This window comes from Alligator mississippiensis, chromosome 16 (assembly GCF_030867095.1).
Source record: "Alligator mississippiensis isolate rAllMis1 chromosome 16, rAllMis1, whole genome shotgun sequence".
Taxonomy (NCBI): domain Eukaryota; kingdom Metazoa; phylum Chordata; order Crocodylia; family Alligatoridae; genus Alligator; species Alligator mississippiensis.
The window spans coordinates 14,257,347-14,283,230 of record NC_081839.1 but is presented as its reverse complement, the minus strand read 5'-3'; the positions used below and the strand labels follow the sequence as shown (position 1 = coordinate 14,283,230).

Here is a 25,884-nt window from a genome sequence, read left to right as displayed (position 1 = left end):
GAACAAAGATATCATCTCCGGCCTCGAAGAAAGTAAATGCTCCCGCTCGGAAGATCAGCACCTCGATCAAGACCAAGAGCCGACATTCTCAGTCCTTTAGGTAACCTGAGTCCTGAGGACGAAGAAAGACTTTGGCTGCCATCCTGGGTTTGGCTGGTAGTGTTCTTTTTCTTACTGGTGCTGGTTATGTTTGTTGTTGAAATTCTTTCTCCCTCCTGTCTCTAAAAATGGCACTGATGTCCTTATACATTACACCTGTGTATCTTAGTATCACCCAAGGGGGGGTGGGAGAAAAATTTGTACTTGCAGATCTCCCTTACGGTGGCTCAAGCTGGAAATAAAAGTGACTGCTGGATATGCTTTTACAGCCCAGCGCACCTACACCAAGGAATCCCAATGATCGGAGTACCAATATCCCTCCAGCAATGGGGAAAAATAAACAGCGGCTTTGTTACACACTACTCGTTAGCTGCCCATCAGTCCGCTCCTAAGGAATGGAGGGCCGCCCCTGCTAACTGGATAATCTCCCCAAGACTAGAGGCGCCTTTCTGTTACAGATCCAACAACACCGGAGCTTATAATAAAGCCACACCTGTAGGACACTACCCTCATTGCCTAACTACTCTAGATTATAGCCCTAGTAGCACCAGTGGAATCCTGTTGGGTAAAGTGCCCTCTCTCAATTGTACAGGATTCATGGTCTACAACTTTTCTAAGGAACCTCATGTTGCTCTCATTGCAAACAGATCAGAATTTGACATTCACTCCAATTTTACTTCTTGTAATATATCTCGGTCCAGCTGGATAGCAGCCGAACGTGGTCCGTCCTATACGATGCATATCAATCGAAAGTGCCGGATATGGCACAACACCTGTCCAGATTTGAGTACCCTTTCTGCCCCAGGCCTTTACTGGCTCTGCGGAAACAGGGCTCATAAAATCTTGCCATGGAATTGGGTGGGGGCATGCACTCTTGGACGTGTTGTCCCTGGTTTCGAACTGCATATTGCAATATATCTGGAACAAGTAAAAAAATTCAACCATCACATGAAAAGGGCGGTTAACCCCTTAGCTACCAGAAACACAGGGTTCCATCAATTTGTGAGAACCTTCATACTGTGGCTTGGAGTAAGAGAGTTGGAACTAGCCATAATGAACATTTCAGCCACAGTGGAAGCTATGGGAAATACCACTGCGGATGCAATTCAGGCTCTGCAAGAAGAGATCTCCCAGATCTCACAAGTAACTATACAACACCGCATAGCCCTAGATTACCTATTAGTATCCCAAGGAGGAGTATGTGCCTTAGTAAACTCCACCTGTTGTGTCTATGTCAATCAGGACATGCGAATAGAAACCGACATTCGTAAAATTCGAAATCAGTTAAGGGTTCTACATTAAGCGGCCTCTAAAAATACTGACTGGGGTCTAGAAGAAATGTGGTCTTGGCTAACCTCCTGGCTCCCAGATTTCGGGGCCCTTGGCAAGAAAATCCTGTATGGAATATTGTTTGTCTTCATAGTTCTGACAATGTTTTATGTCTTAGTGCAACTGATCCTCTGCTGCGTGAAAGCCAGCAGGAGAAGCTTTAGCAAGGCAAGAAAACCCACAGCAGAGTCTAGAATAATGGTGTTACAAAAGTGTGAGCAGATTGAAAGAAAACATGAAAGGCTGCATGAGGAAATAGAGGGGCTCATGAGAATGGAAGTTTAAGGCTAAAGTGAGACTGAAGAGTCTCAAAGTGGGGACTGGAATCAGAAAAAAATAAATGCCTTAAACTTTGATCATTTGAGTTATAAGATGACATAACCGCTTTGTGGAGAATTGCTGGCTCTGTACAGTAGAACAGATAAGGGAAAGTGTTTGTTCTTTGTAACTCCTCTGCAACTGCTTCCCTCACCGCGGCCTTGAAGATAGCAAAAAGGATGTACAACTCTGATTTCCAGGTGCAAGAAGGAGGTTTGTGAACTAACCTCGCCTCCCCCATAAGTTCCCATCCTGATTACAGCAAAGAAGTAATGAAGTAATGTTTATAGCCGCTTTCCATGCTAATTTCACTATATGATCACGTGAGTTGTGAGCGACTGTTAAAAAGTATACAAGCCTCCTGATTTTGCTCTTGGTGGGGACCCCTTCCAAGTGCTTGGGAAATCCATGTCACTTTGGAATCCCCCTTACAGCTGTAGTTTCTTTTGAATAAAAGCTTCTGCTGACCTGACCCAAAAGTATGCTGCGTGCGTTTCCACGACACAGTGGTATCCTAGCACAGAAGTACAGAGGGGTGAGGATGCTGCACGAGCAGGGCAGCGCAGGACTCCAACTCCCGTCATGGCCCGCTCAGATTTGAATAATCCTCAGACTCTGCTGAATCCCTATCGTCAACTCTCTCAGGTGGGACACGTGAAGAAGACGAGGCGAAGACTAGCCCCAAAGGCTGCTGGATAGATTCTTGTTTGAGCCGTTCCATTACATCCATCCATAAAAGAAGTAACCAAAGCAGAGGTTCAATCTCACATGTTTGAAAAACCCTGCTAAGAGACATCCTCCCCCAGCAGCACCTCTGAGAGAATCGTGCCAACTGCCCTGATGTGCTTGACACTCGTGATAGTGGATATGTTATGTTGCAAATAATGTATCGCAATAGTTATCATATCCCATGAAGTCATCAAAAAATTACTGGATGCACTTGTGACTGGCTTGCTGAGTTTTAGGTCCTTTTTAAGTGTCCACCTTTCCTGTAAGTTTTTCAACCTTCTGACTCTTAAACAATATGAGTTAGTGACCATGGACCCCTGCAAAACCAGGAAGCTGTTTATGTATCACCTGCCAGGAAAAGGGAAAACAATTGTGACCCTGAAGATCACTGAGAAGTTAAAGAATGTGTTTCTGTGAGAAATGGAGGAAATTCTCTACATTTGTGAGAATCAGCCCCTCCGAGAACTGGTGATGTAAGCGTTACAGATGTCCCTCCAAACTTATTTAGATACTTTATCTCCTCAATTCTGAGTTTTTATTCTCCATTTAGCATGAAAAAAAGCCCCTTGTCTTGGAACCAAGTATGAGGGTTGTGGGGGGCCAAGTGACTGCTGCAGCTCCAGCACCAGCTCCTGCTGCTACTCAGGGTCAGGGCTATAGGTGCAGCTGCAGCTGCTTCCTGCCTCACCACATCTGTCTCTGTACCCTGCTATCTGCCCCCTGCAGCCTCTTCCCCCACATTTCCATCCCACATTTAATTTCTGCTTCCACATACATCCCCCTCCCCTTACCCTTGCTCCTTATTGGCAGGCTCCTTCCATACTTCCACCTGGGGCATTGAACATGGCTACAGCCCAGCCATGTAGTACTGGCATGCAGCCCATACAGCTGCTATCAGGGCTAGACTGTGGCTGTGCTCAATATCCCAGGCTAGAATAGGCATGGACTCTGCCAGCTCGAAGCAAGGGTAAGGAGTGGGGTGGGAAACAAAGGCTGGGGGGGAAGAGGGAACTGCCAGGCAGAGGCAGGAGGAGAGCAAAGGCTGATGAGGAGGGAGATGGGTGGGCAAAGCTTGGTAGGGAGAGGAGAGGGGGACAGGCAGGGGGAGAAGTGGCAAGGGGGCAGGCACAAGAAGGGGCAAACTGTTTAATCTCTCCACACAGCTTGCTTGTCACACAGCTTTCCATGTATAGAACCTACTGATTGGGGCATCATCTTCAATTCAAGGTCATCTTGGATTCAGGGAAAATACAGTAATACACATGAAAGGGATTAAGACTGGGGAGAACTTGATAGCCAGAAATCTTTCCCAAACGTGTAGGAAGCCTTTACTTCTCTGACACCTTCTTTCCAGTATGAGCTGGCAGGCTCATAGTTCAGCAGCAATGTAGTTCCATACTAATAAGGGGGAGATGAGATGGTGTTAAAAACCTCTGGTCCTCATCCACATTTCTAGTTTGTACTCCTGCTACCTCCAGGAGAGCAGAATCAACACTTGAGAAGATGTCACAGCTGGGAGGGTAGTTTTCATGTTTTAGGCCAGTATAGACACTTTAGAAAGCTTTTCTTGACCATGTCTTGAAATATTTGGGGCCAGATTCACCCTCCCACTCTTCCAGGGTTGTGTCAATTATTCTGCTGTGAATCAACTATCCCCTTTGCCCCATTTGGGAAACTTGCCCCTGTGGAAGACAGACAAACTTCAAACTAGTAGCCTCTTGCCTAGGGGCTAAATCAGAAGGTTCAGCCTTAGTTTCCCCAGGAACGCCTGACTGTAGTAAGGAATCCCTGACTACAGACATCATGTGATGGGGTTGATGCATCTATGGCTTGCTGTTACATGGCCCTGTATTACTATGACCACTCACTGTCAGGTTTATACGTTCTCCAGTTTCGTTTAGCATGCAGCCCCTTTCACCATGAATAATATAAACATTTTTATGCGATTTCCAACCCTGGCACAGATCTATGCATACTGTTAAACTTTTGCTCATCCTAATGGACCTACTCCTATGCTTAGATTTGGTTATATACTTGTTCAGCCATGGTTTCTATAGAGATATAACTGGGCAGTTTTGTGCCCTGGCAGCAGCAGGGCTAGAAGCTCCTATTTTTGTATCCCTCTCCCCAGTCAGGGCCCAGGGATGATGACCCAGTTACCCCCTTTTAGTTATGGGTTTTTGCAGGGTGCTCTGTAGAAGTCTTGGCTGGTAGGAACCAGAGCCAGGATATAACGGAGTTGGTATAACCACAACTTGTTATTACACAGTCCTGTGTTGCTATGATTACCCAATGTAGCTTCCCGTGCCTCTCTCCCCGAGCATCACACATCTGGGTCTCCTTCAAACCTCGCCACCGCCACCTGGGTTGCACGGCCAGGCTCCTGAGAGCAGCCTTGGGTCAGCTCCCCAGGGGTCACGCCTGCCACATCTTTGATGATGATTAGTTCTTAAGTGGGAAGAAGATGTTTAATCCCATCTCCCCTGGTTCTTCGCAATGTTATTCATTGGGGCCGGTGTTCTGGCCCTTAATGACACTCAATTTCTTAAGTGTGAGCTACCGATGGTACGGGCATCCACCGCTGCCCTTTGGTGTTCCCTGATTCATGGGATGTCAGCCTCTGCCCGAACTTCAGGTACCCTTAACAGGTTACCCCCTCCCCGGGTTCGGTACCTCTTGCCTGTTGTCTGCGTCCGGGCTCTGGCTCCGTCATCCTCGCCAGTGTCCCAATCACCGCTGCTGCTGGTCTCTGTCCACGCTGGCCTCATAGGTGATTTGCTGGGCCCTAGCTGGCCCACCTTGTCTCCCGTGGTTCCCCCTCTGGGGTGCCACACCTCTTCGACTGCCGGTCCCTCGGTCCTCCTTGACCTGTCTGAGCCAGGTGGGAACGCCTCTTCCGGTCCCCCCAGTTCCTTCCTGCTGGGGCTTTTATCTCGGCGGGGGGTAGCCACATGGCCAATCGCCCTGGCACGCTTTTACAAAGCGCACCCACACAGACGCGGACTTTCCCATTGATCCCGCCGCTGTGGTTTCACTTTCACCACCAGCAGCTGCCAGCACAGCATCCCGCCACCTCTCTCTGGCTTCAGGTAAGTTTCCTCCACGCCCATATTTCAGGCTGAAGGACTGTCCAACGTAGAAGGGATTTCTGTGTCTTGTAGCGCATAGACATTACAAAAGTAATTTGCACATTTCCAATTCATGTTCTTAGTTAGATATGCATTTAGAGAATGAGCAGACTCAGGGACTGTATCACCGCATAGACCAATATTTATCAATATCCTCTTATGTCTCTCTTATTTTGCAGAAAGAAAAACATTTGCCAGTCTGTGACCTGAGTTTCTTTCCTAAACAACTTTTATAAACCAGTGAAACACATCGTAATTGATGAGGCGCAGAATTTCCGGACAGAAGAGGGCGATTGGTACCAAATAGCTGAGCAGATCACACAAGAGGATAATTGCAATAAGCCTGGTATTTTCTGGATCTTCCTGGACTATTTACAAACAAGTCATGCCTATTCTTGTGGCCTTCCACCTCATTCACAACAGTTTCCACAGGAGTGGCTAACCAAAGGGGTCCGGAATGCAACACAGATATACAATATCATGGCAAAACAGATGAAGACGATTCACAGCTAAATATCCCTTGTCAACAATTGAGAGAGTTGTTAGATGAAGCAGAATGTGGCCACTGCTTGCCAGGTTCTTACAGCATAAAGTATAATTTAAGTCAGAAGCAAATAGCACATTACGGGGTTGGTAAGTGTCTCCAATATTTAAAAAATGGTTACTCAGGGAAAGACATTGCTATTTGATGCTGTACAGTGAGAGAGAAGGAAAGCTATTAGAAATTCTGCCATCCTTAATGAGAAACAAAATGAGGCATTTCAGGCTGGAGGCATCTTTCACAACAGCAGAAGACATGATGAGAAATGGCATTGTTCTTGACAGCATGCGTCGCTTTTCTGACTTGCAAAGATGCATCATATTGGGTATCAATTCTGTCCCTACCTATTGTCACAACCAAAGGCTGTGATTTTTGTTTGTGTGTGCTTCGGCACTGCTAAATTATTTTCCCGCCATTTGTAACTTTCTTTGCAGGGTGCATTTCTTAGCTGCAGAAGAGAGATGCATGTTGCAAGGAGTTCCCGCCATTTGTATTCTAATTTGTGCCCCGCTATTGGTCAGTTCTAAATTATTCCTACATGGCAGCTAGCGATTGGCTTGCTAGCCATATAAGAGGCTTTTGTGGTTTCCGCCCAAGTTGGAGGACTCCACGAACATCAGGAGGAGGAGACTTCACGTCTCGTGAAGATCTCTAAGCGCTGTGGAGCCTATTGGACCCAGCGTGAATATCAAGAAGGTAACAGGGGTCTGATCAGCCTCTAGCCTCTCCCCGTCGCCGATCGCAATCCTTGACGTATCCCTCTTCCCTGCGTGCAAAAAAGTTCCACGGAGCCTCGACAACTCTGTGTGAGTGCCAGAGTTCTGTCCGAGCCCTTAAACTGGGGACTTAAGCGAAGCTTTGCCTGGGAAACTGTCCAGCCTACACCGCGACCATCTTCGGTGTAAGTAAACAATCTTGAATCAACCATTAAGCGTCCGTGCCTAATTCTAGCGTGTCGCCTGCCTTTCCCGACCCGGCATGTCCGGGCTGCTGGCCACAGCCCGCCGCGCACCCCCGAGGGCCTCGGACTGCTCCCGGCCCGCACACCTATGAGGCAATTTCTGAAAACCTGTTACTATGTGTTGCATCCCGAGCTAATTTACAGCTTCATTTGCTGTATGAAAGATAGTGTAAGGTTGGAAAACTTCATGGCAAAGCTGAAGGTGTTGTCTGTAAAAAGGTTGCCAGCCCCTGCGCTAAGCTAGAAAGACAAGCAATTCATAGCGGGCATTAGGAGCCAACAGAGCCTGATATGAGACCACTTCCTTTTTCAAGTGTTCATAGTAGTACACCTAGTTGTGTCAAGGCAACTACTTTGAGGTAACCCCAGCAGAGACAGGAAATATTATTGATGCTAAGGGAGGCTCAGTCTACACTGAGAGGAAAGAAGCGGAAATCAGAAACTGAGAGGACTTGTTTCACTACCTGGACACAGGCGAAGCCAAGAATTAAGTAAAGTGGCGGGTTCTTCAAAGTTGTATGTCTTGCACTGCAGCCTCAAGAAGTCACAATACCTTTTTAATGCTGAGAGCTGCCAAGTTAGGGGAAGACAAGAGCTCACTGAGCCCATCCTGTGCATCTAATCCTCTGCAGGTGTGGAAATCGTCTCATTTTGAATGGAGCAGAGTTGATTTAAAAGTGCCATTTGACCTGCTCTAACAGAAAGGACATGTAGGTTGATGTTCACGTGGAGCAAATCCCATGCAATCAGTAGAGTTTTCTGAACTCTTCTGTTAGCCAAGTAGCCAGCTCCTGCTCTCCGCAGAGGTTTTCAGAAGTGACCAGGTAGCTGGGCAGTTAGTTGCTAAGATCCCAGCAGGTTCATGGCTTCTTGAAGAGGTCGCAAGTTGGGCACCTCAACTGAAACAGTTCAACTCACTAGAGAAAAACTGGTTCTTTTTATTAACAGGGTAAGATCAGGAAACTGTCCCAGTTTCCCTAGTTTGGTGTTTGAATCTTCTAAAGTGGAACCCTTGCCATTTCTGCATGGTTTAATTTAGCTTTGATAAGGAAGACAGGATCTTGGTGCAGGTACTGGTTAATCTACATAGGTTTGTGTTGATTGTTCTAACCGCACAGCACTAAGATCCAGATCAAGCTATTTCATTGTAACAGGGTCAGTTATTGTCTTGTTTTGTAAATCAAAATGTTTCAAAATGTTTCAATAGGTACAAAAATAGCAGCTGACATCAATGCTTCTGAAATTAAAATTGCACTAGCATTGATACAATATCAGTAATAAATATAAATCTAAACGACTAAGATAACCTGAAACAAATGAACACAATTCTAAAGCCAAAAGTCAGAATTTGACAAAATGAAACAGAATTTTTTTTCTTAGGAATTTTTCCCCCACGAGGATTTTCTTCAAAATCAATACTATTTAGCACACTATTCCAGGCCATTGGAACAACTTTTTTTTTTTCTGATGAAAACCTGTGCTTTGATGAAAATATTTTGACCTTTTCTATCTGTTACACAACAGGGGGGTTTAGTTCAGGCAGTGAAGGTTCACAGAGTAAAGTCCAAAGTGCTTTGGTTCAACCTGTAGAGCAGTGGTTCTCAACATTTTCAGAGTTAAGGCAGCCCTTGGAAATGGCCAGTTCTTACCTTTCACTCCTTTTTTGCCTGAAAAGCTAAGAACTGGCCATTTCCAAGGGGTGCCTCTGGGTGATCCTTTTCTTTGGGCATCCTGTTCCTAAAATGATCAACAAGATATGTCTCCCTTAAAAGGATCTTGGAGTCATCATTGATGCCACAATGAACATGGGTCGACAAAGTGGGGACGCAGTCTGGAAGGCCAACCGAGTTGGGAGCTTGAACAGTCTGGGGACACAACTGACACCCGTGGCGCCAAAACTCAGAGGTAAGAGATCCTAATTAAAAAATCTCACTTAACGGGTCTCAGTGTTCCCTAGCCTGGACAAGTAATGTCTTCTCAGCGGTAAGCACTCCCTACATTCCTTTTATAAGTATAAGACTTAGTTTATTTTATCTGACTGACTGAAAGATATAACCGGATACTTTATTTGAAACTGCAGGTAGGGGCAGACAAGAGAAGAGAGAAGAAATGAAGGAGGGCTGCATTCCTGTGTCAATGGGGTGGGGGAGAGTCCCCAGCAGGCAGGAGGGGCCAGGGCAGAGGCTGGGCATGGACTGAGGCTCCAGAACCCAGGGTCTGCATTTACCTAGTAGCCCCCAAGCAGGGATTACCGTGGAGGGTAAGAGGTGGCGGGGGTCAGGTTGGGAGCACTCTGCAGGGGTGATGTCCCTATAGGAAGGGTGTCTCCTCCCCACCCTGGTTGTTGGGCTCAGATCTGTACCAATGCTCCCTCTAAGGAGTAGCAGTCTGTGAGCACGCAGCCTCGGTCCATGAGCGCACTGCCTCGGTCCGTGAGCGTGCTGCCTCGGTCCAGCGTGGGACACTTATCAAAGGGGGCACAACTTTTAGTTGTGCGTGGCCATGCATGCGTGCACCTTAGAGGGAACCTTGGTCTGTACATGTGCCCTGATAGGGTGTGGGTGTCTCAAGGCAAGGAGGCAAAGGGGTTGAGGGCACAGCACTATCCTGGGAGCCAGGAGGAGCCTCCTGGCCTGTTGTGTCTGCTGTTGCTCTCCCTGAGCAGGAGAGTCTCAGCAGAGAGAAGCACTCTGTCGGGCGTAATTCCTGCCTCAGTGTAACCTAGGCCTCCTGATAGCCAGGGCATGGCCTGCATCCCCAGTGCCTACCCTGAGCTGTGTCTGTGGCCTCCAGAAGGGTTGAGCAGAGAGGGTGGGGGTTCCCAAGGACAGGTTTAAGGATCCCTCTGTTGGCCTGTGTCTCGCACCGGGAGGGAGGGGGCTGTGTCCTGCAGTGAAGACTCCATGGAAAGTGCTTCCAGCTCTGAGTCCCTGCCTAAATGTGACCTGCCCTCATCTCATCTGGCAGTCTCTGCCCCATACTGGAATGTATTTGTAGAAGTGGAGGTTGGACCTTGGGAATGCAGGAGGCAAAGCACTTTCTCTTCTGTAATAAACCAGTCCTGCCCATTGCAGGCTGAGATGGGGCAGGCCCACCCCACTAGAAGCAGCCCATGGTGAGCTAATGATGGGACTAATTACATTCCCCAGCTGTGGTCCCTCCGCAGGAGCAGTGGATCCAGCAGGGAATGATACACGGCTTGGCCCCAATATCCACTGAGAAAGAAAGCTGCTCATGCAGAATCCCCTTCCATCTGTGCCCAGCCAAGCTCTGCTCTGTGTCCTCGCAACACTATTACCAACATAGTGATCCATGGCAGTATCTGCAGGTGTCAGGGAGCATAGCTGCAAGAACTGGTTGCTGGAAGAGTCTGTGGACATGATGATTGTGCTCTGCAGAGAAGGAGTGTACGGTCCCTGTACATCAAGACCCCATCTGCCACAGCTCCTTCCCAAGGCAGCTGCCAGAGATCCTGCTCCTGGCAGAGGTACTTGTGACTCTGCAGGTCACGGTGAAAGTCTGTCCCAGTTTTAGCATGCCTATTTGAGTAAAAGGTTCCCGGTGAGGAGCTCAGGTGGCAATGCTTGCACAGAAACAGGGGAGTCTTCAGTGGGATGTGTTTGTGAAGGGACTTGGCTGTCAGTTGGAAGCTGGTGTGATTTGCTGTACAGACTCCACTTCCCCTTTTTGCACAGCCCCTGCCCTGCTCTGAGTCACTGTGTGATGTCCCTGATAAAATAATACATGGCGGTCTCTGCGACCGTCATGGAGTGCAGCTGCAGGGAGACCTGGTTCTTGGAGGTGTCTCTGGAGATGGAAATTCGGCTCTGTAGGGCTGAGCTGTAGATGGTGCCGCCACTGTAGTTAATATACCCCATCCACTCCAGCCCTGATGCTTGAGGTTGCCGGATCCAATGCCACCATCTGCTGCTTGTAGCGATGGATTCTCCAGAGATGGTGCAGGTCAGGGTGAGGGTCTCTCCAGGCTTTACCACCCCTGGGCCAGACTGGAGTAGCTGCGCTTGGGACAGGACACCTGGAAACATAGAAAGGCTAGAGTGAAATCCAGTGCAACTCATTTTTCCTGGCCACTGAGCAAAGAGCAGTCAGGACTGATTGTAGGGAGCATCCCTCTGAGACACAGACCTGGGGTAAGGAAGGAGAGAGAGGAGAGAAACAGTCATAGTGATGCCATCATGTGCTGAGACAGGGAGCTTCTCCCTAGAGCTGCCAGTTTCTCCCCCTGGCTGGTGCCAGAGCCCTGCAGGAGCCAGCATTTAACTAGGGAGCCTGGGGTTGGGTTTTGCATCAGTGCTGCCCTGAGCAACAGAGCCCTGCCCAGGGCTGCCCAGGAGGCCTGTGTCTCCTTCTGTGGCCCTTCCCTCCTGCCTCTGCCCTCCCTCCACACAGTTTCCCATTCTGCTTTGCAACCACCTCTCTGTCTGTCTGTCTGTCTGTCTGTCTGTCTGTCTCTCTCCTGTACTTGTGCTTCCCCCAGCCCCTGGGAATCCTTTTCAGCAAGGGAGAAAAGCTTGCCCCACGACCTGGCATCCTACCTCAAGCTCTTGAGAACCAGGACTCTAGCCCTCAAGGGGGAATGGAGAGAGCTGGGCTTGGGCTGTCACTTACTGCGAGAGGTCCCAGGGCTGCAGTGCCCTCAGATGGGCTACCCTCTGTGCCAGCTGGATATTGGATCTTCTCCAGAAGCAAACGGAGTATATGGAGGGTGGAGACATCATCCCTCCCCAAGGCCCTCCAGAGCTCAGAGGTGTCACTGCAACTGAACACAAATTACATATGAGCTGCAGATGTTCCTGTGATGTCATGAAGCAATAGGACACTGAAGCAAAGGCCAAGGGCTCTCCTGGCCTAGGACGGGGTTGGGGCACAGTGATGTCATCTGCCAATGCCGTTAGGCATGAGCCTGGTATTTCCTACCCAAACACAGTTGGACGTTAACTCTTACCAAGTCACCCAAAGGATCTGCAGCTGACTTGAAACTCTATGGGCTTTGCCAGGCTATGGGATGTGTGTGTGCCACCAGGCACAAGAGGTAGGGAGTGGCAAGTACCTGTCCATTGGCAGAGGCTTGGCAAGGAGGCTGGTGATCACTGCCTCTAGGTGAAACATGGCAAGAATGCCAACGCCTTCTAACAGGAAGCCTCGCATGGACCTCTCCTGCATTGTTGGCATCCGTATAAAGATAGTGGACAGGATGTCTGGCACCTGGAGAGAAAATAGCAAGAACAAGGGTCCCTTTCTCATTCAGCCAGCACACTCCAAATCAAGCCCTCCCTCAGTTTGGCAATTTGCTGCCATCTTAGAAATTCCTCGCTTTGAGGGACCAGTGTCCAGACACTGCTGCCTCCGGCTGATCCTAAGAAGTGAGCACGTCCCTATGCCCCTAGTTGGGGTGAAAATGGACACCATGACATGTGGGCAGACACCAACCAGCCTGCACCCCCTCAGCCTTTCCCTCACCCATGTGCACACACCTACAATCTAATTGCATGTCTGCCTGGGACCCATTTCTGCCTGACCTGCTCACACAAACACCCCAACAAATATCGACATCTGGGGGTGGTTTGAAGAAGCTAATTTTGACCTGCTGTGTGGATGCTCAGCTCAGGACCAACAAGCACCGCCAACGTCAGAACCCCTGTGAGAATCCCTGGGACCGCGAGCAAGATGATTGTAAGTGTAATTTTTCCAGGTGAGACCAGCTCTGCTGGAACTGCACACTGGAGTTCACACTTCTCAGTTCTAACTGCACCTCCCTATTCTGCACATGGCCGGGCCTGCGGGACAGTAGGTCCAGCTGCCCATAGCCAGTCCCATCCAGAACAGGGAGAGGGTGGAGGCTGCAGTATCTCTAGCATACAGTCTTTCCTGCGTCCTGTTCCCAACCCTGCAGAGAGGAGCAGGATGGAAAGAGCATTTCACATAGCCTCTACCAAGGCTGGGAAATGCCTGAGGATACACAACCATCTCTAGGTCCTGCCTTGCTGTGGACCCTTTGCATGGTGTGGCACTGAGGGAAGTGTGCATCTGTTCCTCATGCCTAAGCATGGTGTTCCAGCCCAGCCACAGCCGGGTGCCTCAGGCTCCTTGTTGCCCTCTCCTGCTGTATTTGCCCCACAGTCTATGTTTCCAAACCTGCTGGGGCTGAAAGCTCTTCTCAATAATCTAGGTCACTGTGTTCTCTCTCTTGGATGCGGCTGATCTGCTCTTCCCCCCCACATCTCTGGCTAGCAAGGGAAATGGAACTTGCTTCATGTCCAGGGATCAACACTAAGATTGCTGTCCACTCCACATGAAAGCAGTGTTTGAAAAGCACAAGGCAAATGCAGAAAGCCTCCTCAGCTTCAATTTTACCTCATTCAGAAGGGCATCTCCATTCTCCCTCAGGACTGCACAGAACCAGTGGCCTGCTGCTGTGGCACACATGGGGCTGGCAGAAAGCATGCCATCCATTATTGTCCCCACCAAATCAAGGGCCTAGGTGGAGGGCAAGAATTTGCCAGTGACCTGGAGACAAATAGAAAGAAAGGAAATTGCACTGAACCCCAGAATTCAAGACAGATATTAAAGAGTGGTGCCGTGTATAAGCTTGGGCCTTACGGCAACATGGTGCATGTGCAAGAGGTGAATCCTGGGTTTGAACGTTCCACCGTTCTTCAACGGAGAGAGCATCAATTGACAACACAACACAAACACAGCCAAGCTGCACCTCAGGATAAGTTAAAATGGGCACATGAGGAGACCAAGTCCTGGCTGAGGCTCTCACTTGGATGCTATCTACCAGACTTTCTAATCTTGCTCTGACTTATTCTTTCTACATGGACATGGGCAAACAGTGGGTGAACCATATGTGTCCCAAATGCCTCCCCCATGCACGCCAAAGAAAGAGATAAACCACGTGTGAGCAAAAGAACGGACAATGAAGGACACCCAGCTCCCAGAGTCTCCACACCAGCTTCTTGAGCCACTGACCTTCGCCATTTGGCAGGATGATGTCAGCACAGCCTCAGGGCTGGCAGCTTTGAGCTCCTCCCAGAGACCTCTCAGCTCCCCCTCTGCTGCATCCATTGTCCCGGACTGGCCTGGAATGAAAATAAGGAGGAAAAAGTGCTGTAATGATGTCTGAAACAGAACCGTGGCTCCATGGAGGAACCATGTGCGGTGTCATGGGCAGTGTGGTCCAAGGATGATGTTTGAGGTCTAAGTGACTTCAGTGGGGTCAGAGGTGCAGCGGGATCAGAGCTGCTACAATCCTCTCCCCATTTCTGCTAGGCGGGCTTCTTTTCACACTTCCCAAAGGAGGGTCAGGCCCTTCACACCACGCACTTCTTCTCTCCTAGGAGGAGATCTTCCAAGGGCCAGTCGTGGCCCTTTTGAGGTGCTTTTCAGGTGTCGTTAGACTAGCAGTGAATGGACAGAGCAGACGAGTAGGCATTACCAGAGGGAGAAGAGGGGCAGAGTCACTTGCACCTACTCAGAGTGCCCTTACTTTGTAGCTGCAGAAGGCAGAAAATGCAGTCGGCGGCCCACAGGCGGGATGCAGCAAGACAGCTAGCTGCAAGTGTATGGGGCCAGCAGCCCCAGCAGGGACCCAAACTGCTCCAAAGGCTCTTGTAGCTGAGAAAAAAGGAACAAGAAATGAATGACATGTGCCTGTGTCTGGCTAGAGTGATATTCAGATGTATGATCCGGAAGGTGAAAACAGAAATGCATCCCTGTGGGGCCCTGTCTGCTAGGGGAGCTTTCTACATCTCAGGGTGAGGCTGCCAGGAGGACATCAAGGCAAGAGTTAGACCATACTTACTCTGCAATAGACTGTCTCCTGATAGGCAACAAGAAGCTGGGAGCTGGCCTGCAAGGCCCTCTCTCTCTCCCGCTCCTTGTCAGAGAAGATCCATGGCTCAAGCAGCTGTTGGGAGAGCAAACTACTGTCAGAGGAACCTTGACAACAGCTCAGAGGACCCATTTCAACAGCACACATCACCATCACCACTGAAATCCCTCCAAGCAATCTGCTTCTTTTATCAGCTGGATACACCCCAGGCAGACTTGAATTCCCCTGAAGCCAGAGCAGCTGTTGAGTGACCATGGCACAAGAAGATGCAGCTACTAGGGATGTCAACGGGATGCAAGGGAATTACTATGCATTGCCTCAAGGACACCTTGGGAGACTCCCCTCTCATTTGCCCTGCTGAGGGAAACCTTCCTCCCTGTTTTTTGCCCCGCTTCCCCTTCCCCAGGAAAACAGCTCTGCCTGCTCCTGCTGGCTACTCACATGGACCATTTCCATGAACCAATTCTCAGCGGGGTCTTCTTCAAGGAGGCCCCTCATGAGCTCGCCCAAGGCCTGCATGGACAACTCGTGCAGTGCCTGCAAGCAGGAGATAGAAGAGGGAAGCTCAGGGCCAGCGGGAGCATGCGTCACAAAACCCAGAACCATTCTAGGGAGGCCAGGGGTGACTGCCAGGACCCAGAGCAGGCTGGGGAGCAGGTCCCAGCAGGTGATGCTGTCTAGGTGTACCTGTACTTGGACAGAGTCCTGAGAGGTCTCACTCTTTTCCCTCAGCTGCTGAACAGCTGGAAGAGGCAGCAGGCATTTTAAGCAGTCATCCAGGATGTTTCTGTTTTCATCCCGATTTAGTGAGGGTTTCACCTTGCTGGCAGAAGAAAGAGAGGACGAAAAGCCCTGTCACACTGACTGCCAGCCCCAAGGGAAAGTGGGTGCTAAGATATGATCTGAACCTAGAACCCGAAATCCAAACCCCGCTGGACCTGGCAGCTGACAAGCTCCTGGCACTCCCCCCAGCCACTGCTAGCTGTCCCACAAACACCACCACCACCAAGTCTTTCAAGTCCAAATCTCCAAGTGGACCAAACACATTCAAACCCTCTGACCCCAGCTGCAGTGAGAGCAGCCTGTGACCTGAGCCCTGCAGGTGTCTCAGCTCCAGATCTGATGGGAAGAACAACGGAGGATTAAGGAAGGAGCTCATCTCTGACCAGGGCATCCCAGTGCCAAGGGCCAGGGCAGGAATCACCTACCTCAGGTGCTTAATGGCAAGCATGGCCCTGAGGCGAACAGGAGAGGCCAAGGAATCCATTGGTTCCTCTTTCATGAAGTCCTGAAAGGCAGAAACGGAGACATGACACAGGGGAAATGGATGTGGGAAGCAGAGAGCTTCCCCCCACAAACCCACCAGGCTGCCCTCCCAGGTGAGCCATAAACAGAGCCAGGGCTGTGCTGGCTACTGCCCCAGGATCCTGCTCAGGTCGATGGCATCGGCGCAGAGGGCACAGAGCTGTACTCCAGTCACTCGCCAGACACAGCCGGGCCCTCCAAGAGCAGCCCGCAAAGCAGCATTGCCTACAAAGCTTCGAGGGGCACCAGCTTTCTGGGCCCCAAGCAGACCCCTCATGAGGCTCCAAGAATCCCATCCTAGCCAGGGGATGAAACAGCTGCTCCCAGGCAAACCAGTCCCATTAGGTTCCCACTAGGGCCTTTGCAGTTTGCCCCCCAGGGCTCCTCCCACTCACCAGCATGTACCCCAGGAGCTCCTCTTTGTAAGCAAACTGGAAGCTCTGGGAGTCGTCTGCGTCCTGGATGGCACGGCTAATCTCAGTGACCGACCGGATCAGGGTCAGCTTTAGGTCCGGGTCCTGAATTTCATGGGGGAACAACAAGGAGATGGAGATGAGGAATGGGCAAGAACCAACAGGTCCCTGAAAGCCCCAGGCCCACGCCCATCTCATATGAGAAGCATGGCAGCAGCAGGGACTCCTGCCTGGGGAAGGTCATTGTGCCTCCTCCAGGTGGGGTCTGGGAAGAGCACAGGCAGAGGTGGGGTCATTGAACATTTACCTTATTGACAAAGATGATGCCAAGCACCTGGGAAGTGAAATGCAAAACAATCGTCAATGCCTGGACGGCTCCAGACTACAGCTCCCTGCCAGGTCCAAAAAAGGGCTGGGCTGGGGAGTGTTGAGCAGTGCAAGGGCATGAATGCGTGCCCCGCTCCAGCGCAGGACAGGATGTCAGGAGCGTCTATCCCAGCACTCTCCATGCGTGGGTCCCTCCCACTGCACATCATCCCAGAAGGATTAACATGGATGCTCATCACAGGCCTGAGTTCAGGGGGAGGATCAGACAGTCAGAGCCTCTCTAGGCACCCAAGTGCAAAGGAAACATCAGTCCCATGGCAGGCCTCTTCCCGACATGGTGCAGTCCCAGGCTCTTACCTGGCAGCTGGTCATGTAATACTGCAGGACCTTCCTGGTGAGATCATGCTCCACGCGGGGGAGCAGCTGTGTTCGGGGGGCATGGACAGCAATTCGGCCGTAGGCCAGTATCAAGGCCCTGTGGGTCCTGGCTCTTTTCTCTTGGTGATAGTCCTGCACAGGGTGACATGACACTCAAACCAGGGCTTCCCATGCCTTCTGCCCCCCAAGTAGGAGTCACTGCTGACCAAGGAGTTGCCCAGCAGCAATACCGGCTCTCCCTGCCACTCACAGGAGACCCACAGCTCTGACAGCACCATCATCAGTGCTTTGTTTCAGATGCCTCATCTTCTCTGTCCTGCAGCCTGGGTGACTCGGGCAGAGAGAGCTGCAGTGCCACTCTGAGCCGTGGAAGTCGGGGCAGGGGCGGGGCAGAGTTTGTGACCCACAGGAAATGGGGCAGCAGATGCATTGTGCCCAGGGCCGCCTCATGTATTTGGCAGTAAGGAGTCCCTGGGCACAATGCATCAGGAAGGCTGCGGCAGGTCTGTCCGTGTGAAGGAGGTGGCTCTGCCTGTTGTGCTTTGCGCAGAAGCTGAAGCTGAAGCTCTCGGCAGGTGTTTGGGGCACCGTGAACGCCCTGCTGGATGCGGCCTGGACCCAAACACCTGTCAGCGCTGAGGTGCTCAGCTCAGCCATGGTGGCGGCTCCGCTGGGCTGGGTGAGCCCTAGAGGAGAACCTTAGGGCCCATTTTACAGCATTTGGGGCATGTGGATTATGCACTCGGAGCTGGTACTTTGAGGCTGGGCAACAGGGCTCATGTCTCCTCTCCCATGGCTAACTGAAAGATGTGAGAAAGACACAATCTCTTTCTCTGGGTGAACATCAGATGTAGTTGCCTCAGTGCCTGAAAGGGGCTGGTTAACTGTTGACTTATTAACCTGGGACATGAAAAACCTGAGTAGTAGAAACTGTGTTCCCCTCTGTATCACTGGAGACCTGATGTGGAGCATGTTCCCTGGGAGAGGGCATTACCAGGGAGAGGAGCCACCGCCAAGCTGCTCTTCTCAAGGGTTTCTAGGGGAAGGAAGTGTGAGAAACCCCCCAGCTCCATTACCTGCAGGCGGCCGACTATCCCAGACACCTGCACTTTACTCAGAGCCGCACCAAAGTCCTCCATTGTGCCCAGGGTGAGGTCCAGGTGGCCCTCGGCTGAGAATGCCAGGATGGTCACAACGTGCTGGAAGCCAAGAAACGCACTGGGGAGTGAGCAGGGCTGTCTGGCTGACAGACCCCAGAGTCCTCCCCATCTCCCTGATACTAGAACTGCCCGTCCGACCCGCAACAAGTCAGGGGGCTGTCTGAGGGAAAGGACAAGGGAAGGCCAGGAAGCAAACAAACCCGAGACACAAAGCAACAGAGAAGTGAGGACACGGGAGGACCTGATATGTCTGGAGAGAACAGGGTCCTCACCTCTCTCTCAGAAGCGTTCATGTAATCTGTGCCCTTCAGAGATTTCTGGAGCTGGGATTTCACATGGGCAACATCCTGGCAAGAGGCCAAGGTGGTACCAAGTGCCTTATATAGGAAACTCTGAAAGAAGGAGACCACCATCACCAAAGAGCTGGGAACACAGCAGCCTGCTGGTCAGGACAAGAACTGCCCAGAAACACACCCATCCCTAGGAAGGACCAAGAGAGTCCAGCCCCAGCACCCACACACCGAATAACTGGCCCCACTCTGCAGGGAAATGGCAGCTAAAGACAGAGAAAGAGCCCCAGTAAGCTCTCCCTTTGGGTCATTGAAGAGAGCAGACGACCAAGGACAATGCTTTTGATCAAGAAAATAGAACGGAAAAGCACAAACTGTGGAGAGAAACTCTCTGCAGCCTCCTGCCACAGCACCACCAAACAGCTGCAGAAACCCAGCCGTTGCCAAGAGCACGCACCTTCTCCGGGGAGGAGCAGGCATAACTGGCTGTCTGGTGCTGCAGCTCCAGGCTCAGCTGACTGCTCCAGGCATCGTCAGCAATGCTCTTCAGTGTCATGTTCAGGAACTGAGGGCACAAGTGAAGGGAAAGAAAGGGTTGGGTGCATGGGCTGAGTCTCTGTCGTCCTCCTCTTCTTTGCCCTTTCTAGCACCCGAGTCTCACAGGGAGACTTGGCAGCCTTTGGAGAACGCTCCAGGTGGACACCCTAGGATCTTCCTGCTTCTTGCTCTCCCCTCCTCATCTCTGCCCAAGGATCCTTCACAACCTGGACACCAGTGGACAGAAATGTGGAAGAGATTGTGCCAAGAAACCTGTCCACTGGGGAGAGATTGTGTAGAGGGGGGAGGCTGGATCAAGTCAAAAAGGCGCCATGGGCTCTACAACGGGCACCTCCAACTGCCAGGGACTTGAGTGCTTTGTTGTGTTGAACTTGCATTGTGATAGGACCTGGGAATTGCAGAAGCCCCCAACCAAGGCCTCATCTCCTTCCATTTCTTGAGCTCAAAGACTGTACGGAAAGGCTGGAGGATCCCAAATGGACAACTCTAGATGCCAATCCAAACTCAAGGACACTGGCAAACCTTCCAAGTTGGACTCTTGCTGGGTTATTGACTTTCATCACCTCATTTCCCTGAGGCATGAGGGAACCCTCCCTTCTCAGACAGCCCTGGCTGGCTGCAACAGCAGCTCTGAGAGCCATCCTGTACCTTCAGCAGCAGGTGCTCCCACCACACATTGTCCTGGGAGGTCTCAGGATTTCCTGAAGCTGGGAGGCAAACAAGAAGGGTGTCACTGCCATAGGCACTGAAGAAGAGTCTTAGTTGCCTCCCTGGGCATCAAGTCTTTAGCAACTCCTGCATCCGCACCCAGTCACCTCCTGGGATCTCAAGGTCACAGGCCCTGCGCTCTAGTATATACCCTGCTGGCATGTCTGAACGTTGTGCATGACCAGTCCCTGCAGAAGTGGCCATAAGGGGCCTGGAGGGTGCTCAGCACCTCACGGATGTGCTCGGCACAGCACAGTACAGGACCGGGCTTCGTAGAAAGGCAACGTGCACAGAGGTTTCCTCTGGCAACAGAAACCTCCCAAGAGTTCAGAGAACTGCAGGAGAGTGGTTAATCTGGTGGAGCCCTTCATGGGCAAACCCTACCCTGGGTCCCATCAACCTCCATGTTGTCAAGGCCCTGGATTCGCGCCCCCTGGCAAAGAGTAGAAGCTCTCAAGCATGCGATGCTGCAGAGGGGGACCGGTGCCACGGGGGGCTCCAGGAGGCTGCAACCTCCCCTCCCCTCTCCCTTTCCATTCTGCAGAGATACTGTGCTCCTTCCTTGCTTGTTTCCTTCAATAGTCGAGAGCAGGATGGGAATCTTGACCCTCCACTGCTCTCCAACAGCAGGGTGGATCATGCGGTGCAGAGCCCACAGTGCCCGCAGGGCAGAATGTGCGCGGCTGCTGTCACCCAGGGCCGAGGCAACCACCTGACAGCATGAGAGAAACAGGGGCTCAGCTCTGGAGTGGGACTCCATGGCTTTCTTTAGGAGGGAAACTGGCCTCCACCATACATGGCCAGAGCATTCAGCAATCAGACAGAGGCTGAAGTGCTGTGCTAGGCTGATCCTGCATGCCCCTCCGCAGGCTGCGAGGCAGGGGCAGAGCCTGGCTCTCCTCTGCAAAGGGAAGGGAACTCTGCCAGCACAGGGCAGCGCCAAGTGTGGGAAGAGACAGAACGTGCTCCTCCAGCTAAGGCTACAGGCACGTGTCCCCACACCACTGACCCTCCCCACACCTCTGGCAAGTACCTCTCCAGGGCTACTCACCAGGAGTCGCGCCAGCAGCCCCTGAGCCATAGGAAATGTGGCTGGAAAGAGAAAGAGAGCATGGCCATGTGGGACTACTTTGGAACTGGGGGGGTGATGCTGCTACAAGCCTGTCCATTCCCAATGCACCCGCCTGTGGCTGCTCGGGGAGCTGGGCACAACTGGCACTTTCATGGCACCTTCCGTGTCTGGATCTCAAGGAGCTTTACCAAGCAGCCTTCACTCCCAGCCCCTCTGTGAGGCAGGCACTGCTCAGTCATCATTGGATGAGTGGGGAAGCTGAGGCAAAAAGGCCCTGGGATTCCCCTGTTGCACAGCATAAATCTAGGGCAGCTCTGGCTTGGAGGAGCCCACATTGCCTGGCTCTCCCTCCCAGCTTGGAATGACCCAACTGGCCCTCCCGCCTTTGGGCTTCCTCATAGTGCATGGAAGAGACCGAAGATTTTCTACGAGGCAGGTGGAGCGGGTTCAAACCACAGGGATCTGGATTTCAAACCTCCTTTGCTGGGGTCCATGCAAGCTGCTTCTTCTCCCTCCCACTGCGGTTGCTCGGCCAGGTCCCCGAGGCAGCGGCACAGGGGGGTCAGAGTGCAGCTGTACTCAGCTGGCACTATGTACTCCAGCAGCCGGGGCCATAAGACCTGGAGAGGAGCCAGACAGCTTGGACTCAGCTCCTTGTACCCCTGCACCCAGCTCTCTTCATCCAGTGCTCAAGGACAGTCTCCTCTTCGTCACCAATGACCCACCTACTTGAGGGTCCTTCCCCCACCCCTGACCTCATGTCTGTCTCTCAGGAATAGCTGATCTCTGAAACCCTGTTCTAACACTGGCCAAACAAGTCTGAATTTCAGAGAAGACTGAGCAGAGCAAGGAGAGAGAATGAGGAGGCCAGCTCAGCACAGGGATCCCTTCCAGCTGGGGGGTTGTATTAAGGTCATTCCTTAAATGGTGGCAGCTTGCTCCATAACTCATGGCCAGCACTGGCCATGGTATATCTCCATTACCCTGCCAATGCAGAGAATTGCCCAGTGGAGAGGTACAGGGGATGAAGAGAAAGTCCTTGATAATGCAAGGGCAGCAACTAACTGATCACCTACTTGGCTCATGCCACTGATTGAGACATCCAGATTTTCCAGGATCTCCACGCAGGTGATTCGGATGCTCTGTTCCTCCTCGGCATCCTGACTGGAACGGTTTTTGGACTTCTGCACGAGAGACCGAGAGAAAGCTCACGAGCAAGTCAAGAGGCAACGACTGGACACTCAATCTCCATCTCCTTCACAGCCAGCTTGAACACTGCACAGTTACCACTGCATTTTATGTTCTGCTGAAAGCACAACTCACTGGAGCCGAGATAAGAAAAGAAAAACCAGGCTGATGGGGCAGGTTCCCAGTTCAGAAAGACCTCCGACACTGTGCAACGACTTGCTGAACACAAAGTGTTTCTGGGGCCTGGGAGTGGGTTATGTCTTGAAACCTGCCAAGTATTCACCTCCCTCGTCCTTCCAAGAGAACCCTTCAGATTCAGCCCAGCGGACTCAAATGTGCAGGCATCACACACCCGCTCTGCTGCGTCTGCTCCAGGGCCCAGCCAGCTCAATTGTCTCGTCACTGTGATTCTATCAATGGGCCAAGCTATGTCCTGGGCACCAAGACATGTCCTCGGCAGTCTATTTCCACCAGAGAGCATTGCTGTTCTCAAGGAAGTCTCCCTGCCAGACTGCGTGGTCAGGGTTTTCACTCCTCAGTGCCTGACGGGGCAAATCTCAGCCTCATCAGAAGATGTACATAGTCCAGATGAGAGTCTGGTCTTGCTAACACCCTGGGGAAAATCCAGAGGAGCTGCACTGACATCCCGAGAGCTCCCTTGGAGCTGTTGTACCAGTGGAAATGGTCTGACCCTGGTTCTAATGACTCAGCCTGGCACTTCTGAGGCACACCACACTCCTGCTCAAGACAATGGCAGGCTTCAGCCTGCTACAACAGAAGCCCCAGGTCCCCAGCTTCCATTCCTCTTACCATTTGGCTCCTAGACAAGCTGGACTGCTTGAAAATATAGGCCACTAAGTCCCAGGCCCAGTCATCCAGGCCCTGCACACTGAGCAGTGTCCTGACGAAATGAAGGACGGCCTTCTTCACCTGGAGGGGAGGAGAGGACAGATTGGAGTCAGGACGGCCTTTATGCCCTAATGGGGGCAGGGACCGGCCATGGCACAAACCCTCCCTCAAACCTTGGAAAGGATGACAGGGAAGGAGAAGGGTCCCCAGGCCTCCAAATTTATTTCTAGGGTTTATAAAGAGGCAAGAGAACAGCATGTCTTTCCTACTCAGTAGTCCTATATTGGCATCGGAGGGAAAGCAGATCCCCTGCCCACTGGCAAACTGATGTCACTTCCCCAGATCCTGACTCTCCCCACCTCTGGAAGCAGAGGGGCAGGCTCTCTGCACTGCCTTCCCTGAAGACGCGGATAGGGAAGAAAGGTTTTCTCTACAAGAGAACCAAGAATCTGGGGTGGGAATTTTGTGCCAGGTCCATGTGCCATCCCCAGCACAGCCACTGCTCACAAAGCACCTCACCTCAGTGCTCTGATCACCAAGCATGCACCTCATGGCCTTGACTACAGCACATTTTTTCTGGCTCATCTCGGGCACTGGAAGGAAAAGGAGGGCACAATATTGCTGTGTTCTGGGAGCAATCCACAGCAAGAGGCACCCGGATTGCAAAAGACCTGCTTGTGGTGACCTGCACAACCTCCTGTCTCTACTTTGCAACCTGGGAAAGTCTCTTGGGCCATAAAAGGGCTCGTTAAACCTCTCGACTTGAGAGTGCTGCCAGGAGAGGTGTCCGAGCAGGATTTGGTCCCAGCATTCCTGTGTCATCCAGCAGGATGCAGGGTGCTACTGGCCCTCTGGGACCGAGCAGCAGAGGACGGAGGTCTGACTCTAGCTCTACAGCCAGGGCTCTTGAGCGCAGCTAGAGCAGGACAGGTCATTCGGCCTGGACAGTCCTAACTCAGTTCCTGAAAGGTCAGCCAAGACAGCAGTCAGCACATTTGCTCTGGTCATACTTACAGTCAGCAGCAATGATGCCACTAAAGATGGAGAGGGATGCCACGCAGCTTCCCTCTTTGTCGGTCTTGAGGCGGGAGCCCACAAAGGAAATAAATTGGTCTGGGGAGAGACAGGCTGCAGGGGAGAAGAGCAAACCTCAGTGGCCTCAGCACTCCTCGTTCTCATTCCCCTGTCCAGGGTTTGGCACAGAGCAGGGAGGTTTGAAGGAAACCCCTATGTCACTTGGAGCCCCCTCTGCTTACCCAGCAGGCGGAGACAGTAGAACACCTTGACCTGGTTCTCTGAGCCCGGCAGCTGTGCGATATCACACACCTGTGGGAAGAAGGCAAGGGATTCTCCATAGTCCCAGCTGGGTGCAGATGAAAGTGTGGAATGGATCCTGAACTCCCACTGTCCAGAGTCCTTTTGAGTCCCAGGAGACATCACTGCTATCACACACAGCAAGAGCCAAGAACTCAAAGGTCCAGACCATAAGCAAGAGGGGACCCTGATTTCCAAGTCCCTTTAGCAACATGGCTGCTCTTGGCTGGACTCGCACCACAGGGTTGATTGTTCGGGTCCTGACTTGCTAGGACAAAGGGATTTGCATGGAGCCTCCTATCAGTTGAACTGGACTGAGGGAGACAAGGAGGCCACCACCTGTTTTCTTCTTCTTGGGCAAGCAGAGACGTTGCCAGCAGAGTGGGGCTTGGCACCTCCATCAGCTGGGTCTGTCTGGGTAATGGGACTTGGACCTGCTGGGCCTTGGGATGAGCGGTACAGAATCGACCTCCCCTTACCTGGGTGTGCAGGGCAAAGCAGATGCTCTTGAGTTTCCCAACGGGGAGAGGGACCTCAAAATCATAGGCTACCTCCAAGATCTGGCTCAGACTCTGCAACAGACCGTGAAAGTCAAAGGGAGGGTGTCACGGCGGGGTCCTCACGGAGGGCCGTGATCTCCTTGAGGTCCCTCGCTCCGTGTCAGGCCGGCCCAAGGCACTCTCTAATTCTCGCCCGCCACGTCTTGTTGGAACATATGATTGGGAGGCTGCCTATGACTCCCTGGGCACGGCTACTCGGGACCTCTGTCCCCGCGGTTCTTCTGGACCCCCTGGGGGTCTCCCGATATGGTGGGTGTTCCCCGGACAACCTAGCCTTATGGGCTATGCGTGGCTCCTACCTGCCCCTGATACCACGCCCCAAGCCTCGCAGATGTAATGGACGTTGCTCGGTCTGTACGCCCACTTCCCGGGCCTCCTCTCTAATGTGGCCCACTCTGGGCTCCCTCTCTTGTGCCAGGCCTCTTGCTGGAACTCTCGTCTTGCCCACTCTGGGCCTCCCCTGCCAGTGTGGTCCCGCTCAGGGACTCTCTAGCGGGCCTCCGGTCCTATGGGCCAACCGCACGGGCACCCTCTCTGACCCTGGCTCACCGCGCTGCTACTCCCTGTATTCTCGGGGCAACCGCAGCGCCCTGCCTCGGTTTGAGGGGTGTTACCGCACTAGCCTGCAGCTGGGCTCGCTATGCCCGCCTCGGGCTCTTCGATATGGCCCCCCTCTCTAGGGCTGCTCGGTATGGCGCTCCCCCTCTCTGGGGCTCGCCGTGCCCACACTGGGCTACTCAATAACGTACAATGGCGCTCCCCCTCTTTGGGGCTCGCCGTGCCCACACTGGGCTACTCAATA

The 25,884-nt window shown here is 52.0% G+C and overlaps 3 protein-coding genes across 4 annotated transcripts; all 3 read right to left on the bottom strand.

Moving 5' to 3' along the window:
- Positions 1-7,933: 7,933 nt before the first annotated feature.
- LOC132246539 (maestro heat-like repeat-containing protein family member 2B) lies at positions 7,934-13,627 on the bottom strand. 2 transcript variants are annotated; one of them, XM_059719671.1, is made up of 4 exons: positions 13,481-13,627; positions 12,177-12,331; positions 11,735-11,885; positions 7,934-11,141 (listed from the first exon to the last, which is right to left on the bottom strand). In XM_059719671.1, the coding sequence occupies exons 1-4, from the start codon at positions 13,577-13,579 to the stop codon at positions 11,094-11,096; spliced, it is 453 nt and encodes a 150-aa protein (XP_059575654.1). In that variant the 5' UTR covers positions 13,580-13,627; the 3' UTR covers positions 7,934-11,093. The 2 variants fall into 2 exon arrangements, with proteins under 2 accessions (XP_059575654.1, XP_059575655.1); XM_059719672.1 differs by having other exon boundaries at positions 11,735-11,879.
- Positions 13,628-14,136: 509 nt separating this feature from the next.
- On the bottom strand, positions 14,137-21,195 carry LOC132246541 (maestro heat-like repeat-containing protein family member 2B). Its single transcript, XM_059719682.1, has 13 exons — positions 21,151-21,195; positions 20,040-20,811; positions 19,291-19,398; positions 18,460-18,582; positions 17,363-17,515; positions 16,986-17,012; positions 16,661-16,783; positions 16,169-16,248; positions 15,648-15,783; positions 15,402-15,497; positions 14,931-15,035; positions 14,616-14,743; positions 14,137-14,208 (listed from the first exon to the last, which is right to left on the bottom strand). Exons 3-12 carry the CDS (start codon positions 19,387-19,389, stop codon positions 14,678-14,680), a joined length of 1,008 nt encoding a protein of 335 aa, XP_059575665.1. The 5' UTR covers positions 19,390-19,398; positions 20,040-20,811; positions 21,151-21,195; the 3' UTR covers positions 14,137-14,208; positions 14,616-14,677.
- Positions 21,196-21,276: 81 nt separating this feature from the next.
- On the bottom strand, positions 21,277-25,668 carry LOC132246566 (maestro heat-like repeat-containing protein family member 2B). Its single transcript, XM_059719796.1, has 7 exons — positions 25,002-25,668; positions 24,465-24,534; positions 24,223-24,336; positions 23,728-23,801; positions 23,170-23,289; positions 22,248-22,355; positions 21,277-21,791 (listed from the first exon to the last, which is right to left on the bottom strand). Exons 4-7 carry the CDS (start codon positions 23,791-23,793, stop codon positions 21,597-21,599), a joined length of 489 nt encoding a protein of 162 aa, XP_059575779.1. The 5' UTR covers positions 23,794-23,801; positions 24,223-24,336; positions 24,465-24,534; positions 25,002-25,668; the 3' UTR covers positions 21,277-21,596.
- Between the last annotated feature and the right edge of the window lie 216 nt (positions 25,669-25,884).

What these genes read in the sequence shown, in the direction of transcription:
- LOC132246541 (XM_059719682.1), bottom strand. Translation starts at nt 19,389, where the DNA reads ATGACACTGAAGAGCATTGCTGACGATGCCTGGAGCAGTCAGCTGAGC. An exon ending in ATTACATGACCAGCTGCCAG is followed by an intron (nt 17,013 to 17,362) that starts GTAAGAGCCTGG and finishes TTCACTTCCCAG; the next exon opens with GTGCTTGGCATCATCTTTGT. An exon ending in GCATCATCTTTGTCAATAAG is followed by an intron (nt 16,784 to 16,985) that starts GTAAATGTTCAA and finishes CATGAAATTCAG; the next exon opens with GACCCGGACCTAAAGCTGAC.
- LOC132246539 (XM_059719671.1), bottom strand. Translation starts at nt 13,579, where the DNA reads ATGGATGGCATGCTTTCTGCCAGCCCCATGTGTGCCACAGCAGCAGGC. An exon ending in AAGCCTCTGCCAATGGACAG is followed by an intron (nt 11,886 to 12,176) that starts GTACTTGCCACT and finishes ATTTGTGTTCAG; the next exon opens with TTGCAGTGACACCTCTGAGC. An exon ending in CAGCCCTGGGACCTCTCGCA is followed by an intron (nt 11,142 to 11,734) that starts GTAAGTGACAGC and finishes CTATGTTTCCAG; the next exon opens with GTGTCCTGTCCCAAGCGCAG.
- LOC132246566 (XM_059719796.1), bottom strand. Translation starts at nt 23,793, where the DNA reads ATGAGCCAGAAAAAATGTGCTGTAGTCAAGGCCATGAGGTGCATGCTT. An exon ending in TTGGTGATCAGAGCACTGAG is followed by an intron (nt 23,290 to 23,727) that starts GTGAGGTGCTTT and finishes CCTCCCCTCCAG; the next exon opens with GTGAAGAAGGCCGTCCTTCA. An exon ending in CAATCAGTGGCATGAGCCAA is followed by an intron (nt 21,792 to 22,247) that starts GTAGGTGATCAG and finishes GCTCCTCTCCAG; the next exon opens with GTCTTATGGCCCCGGCTGCT.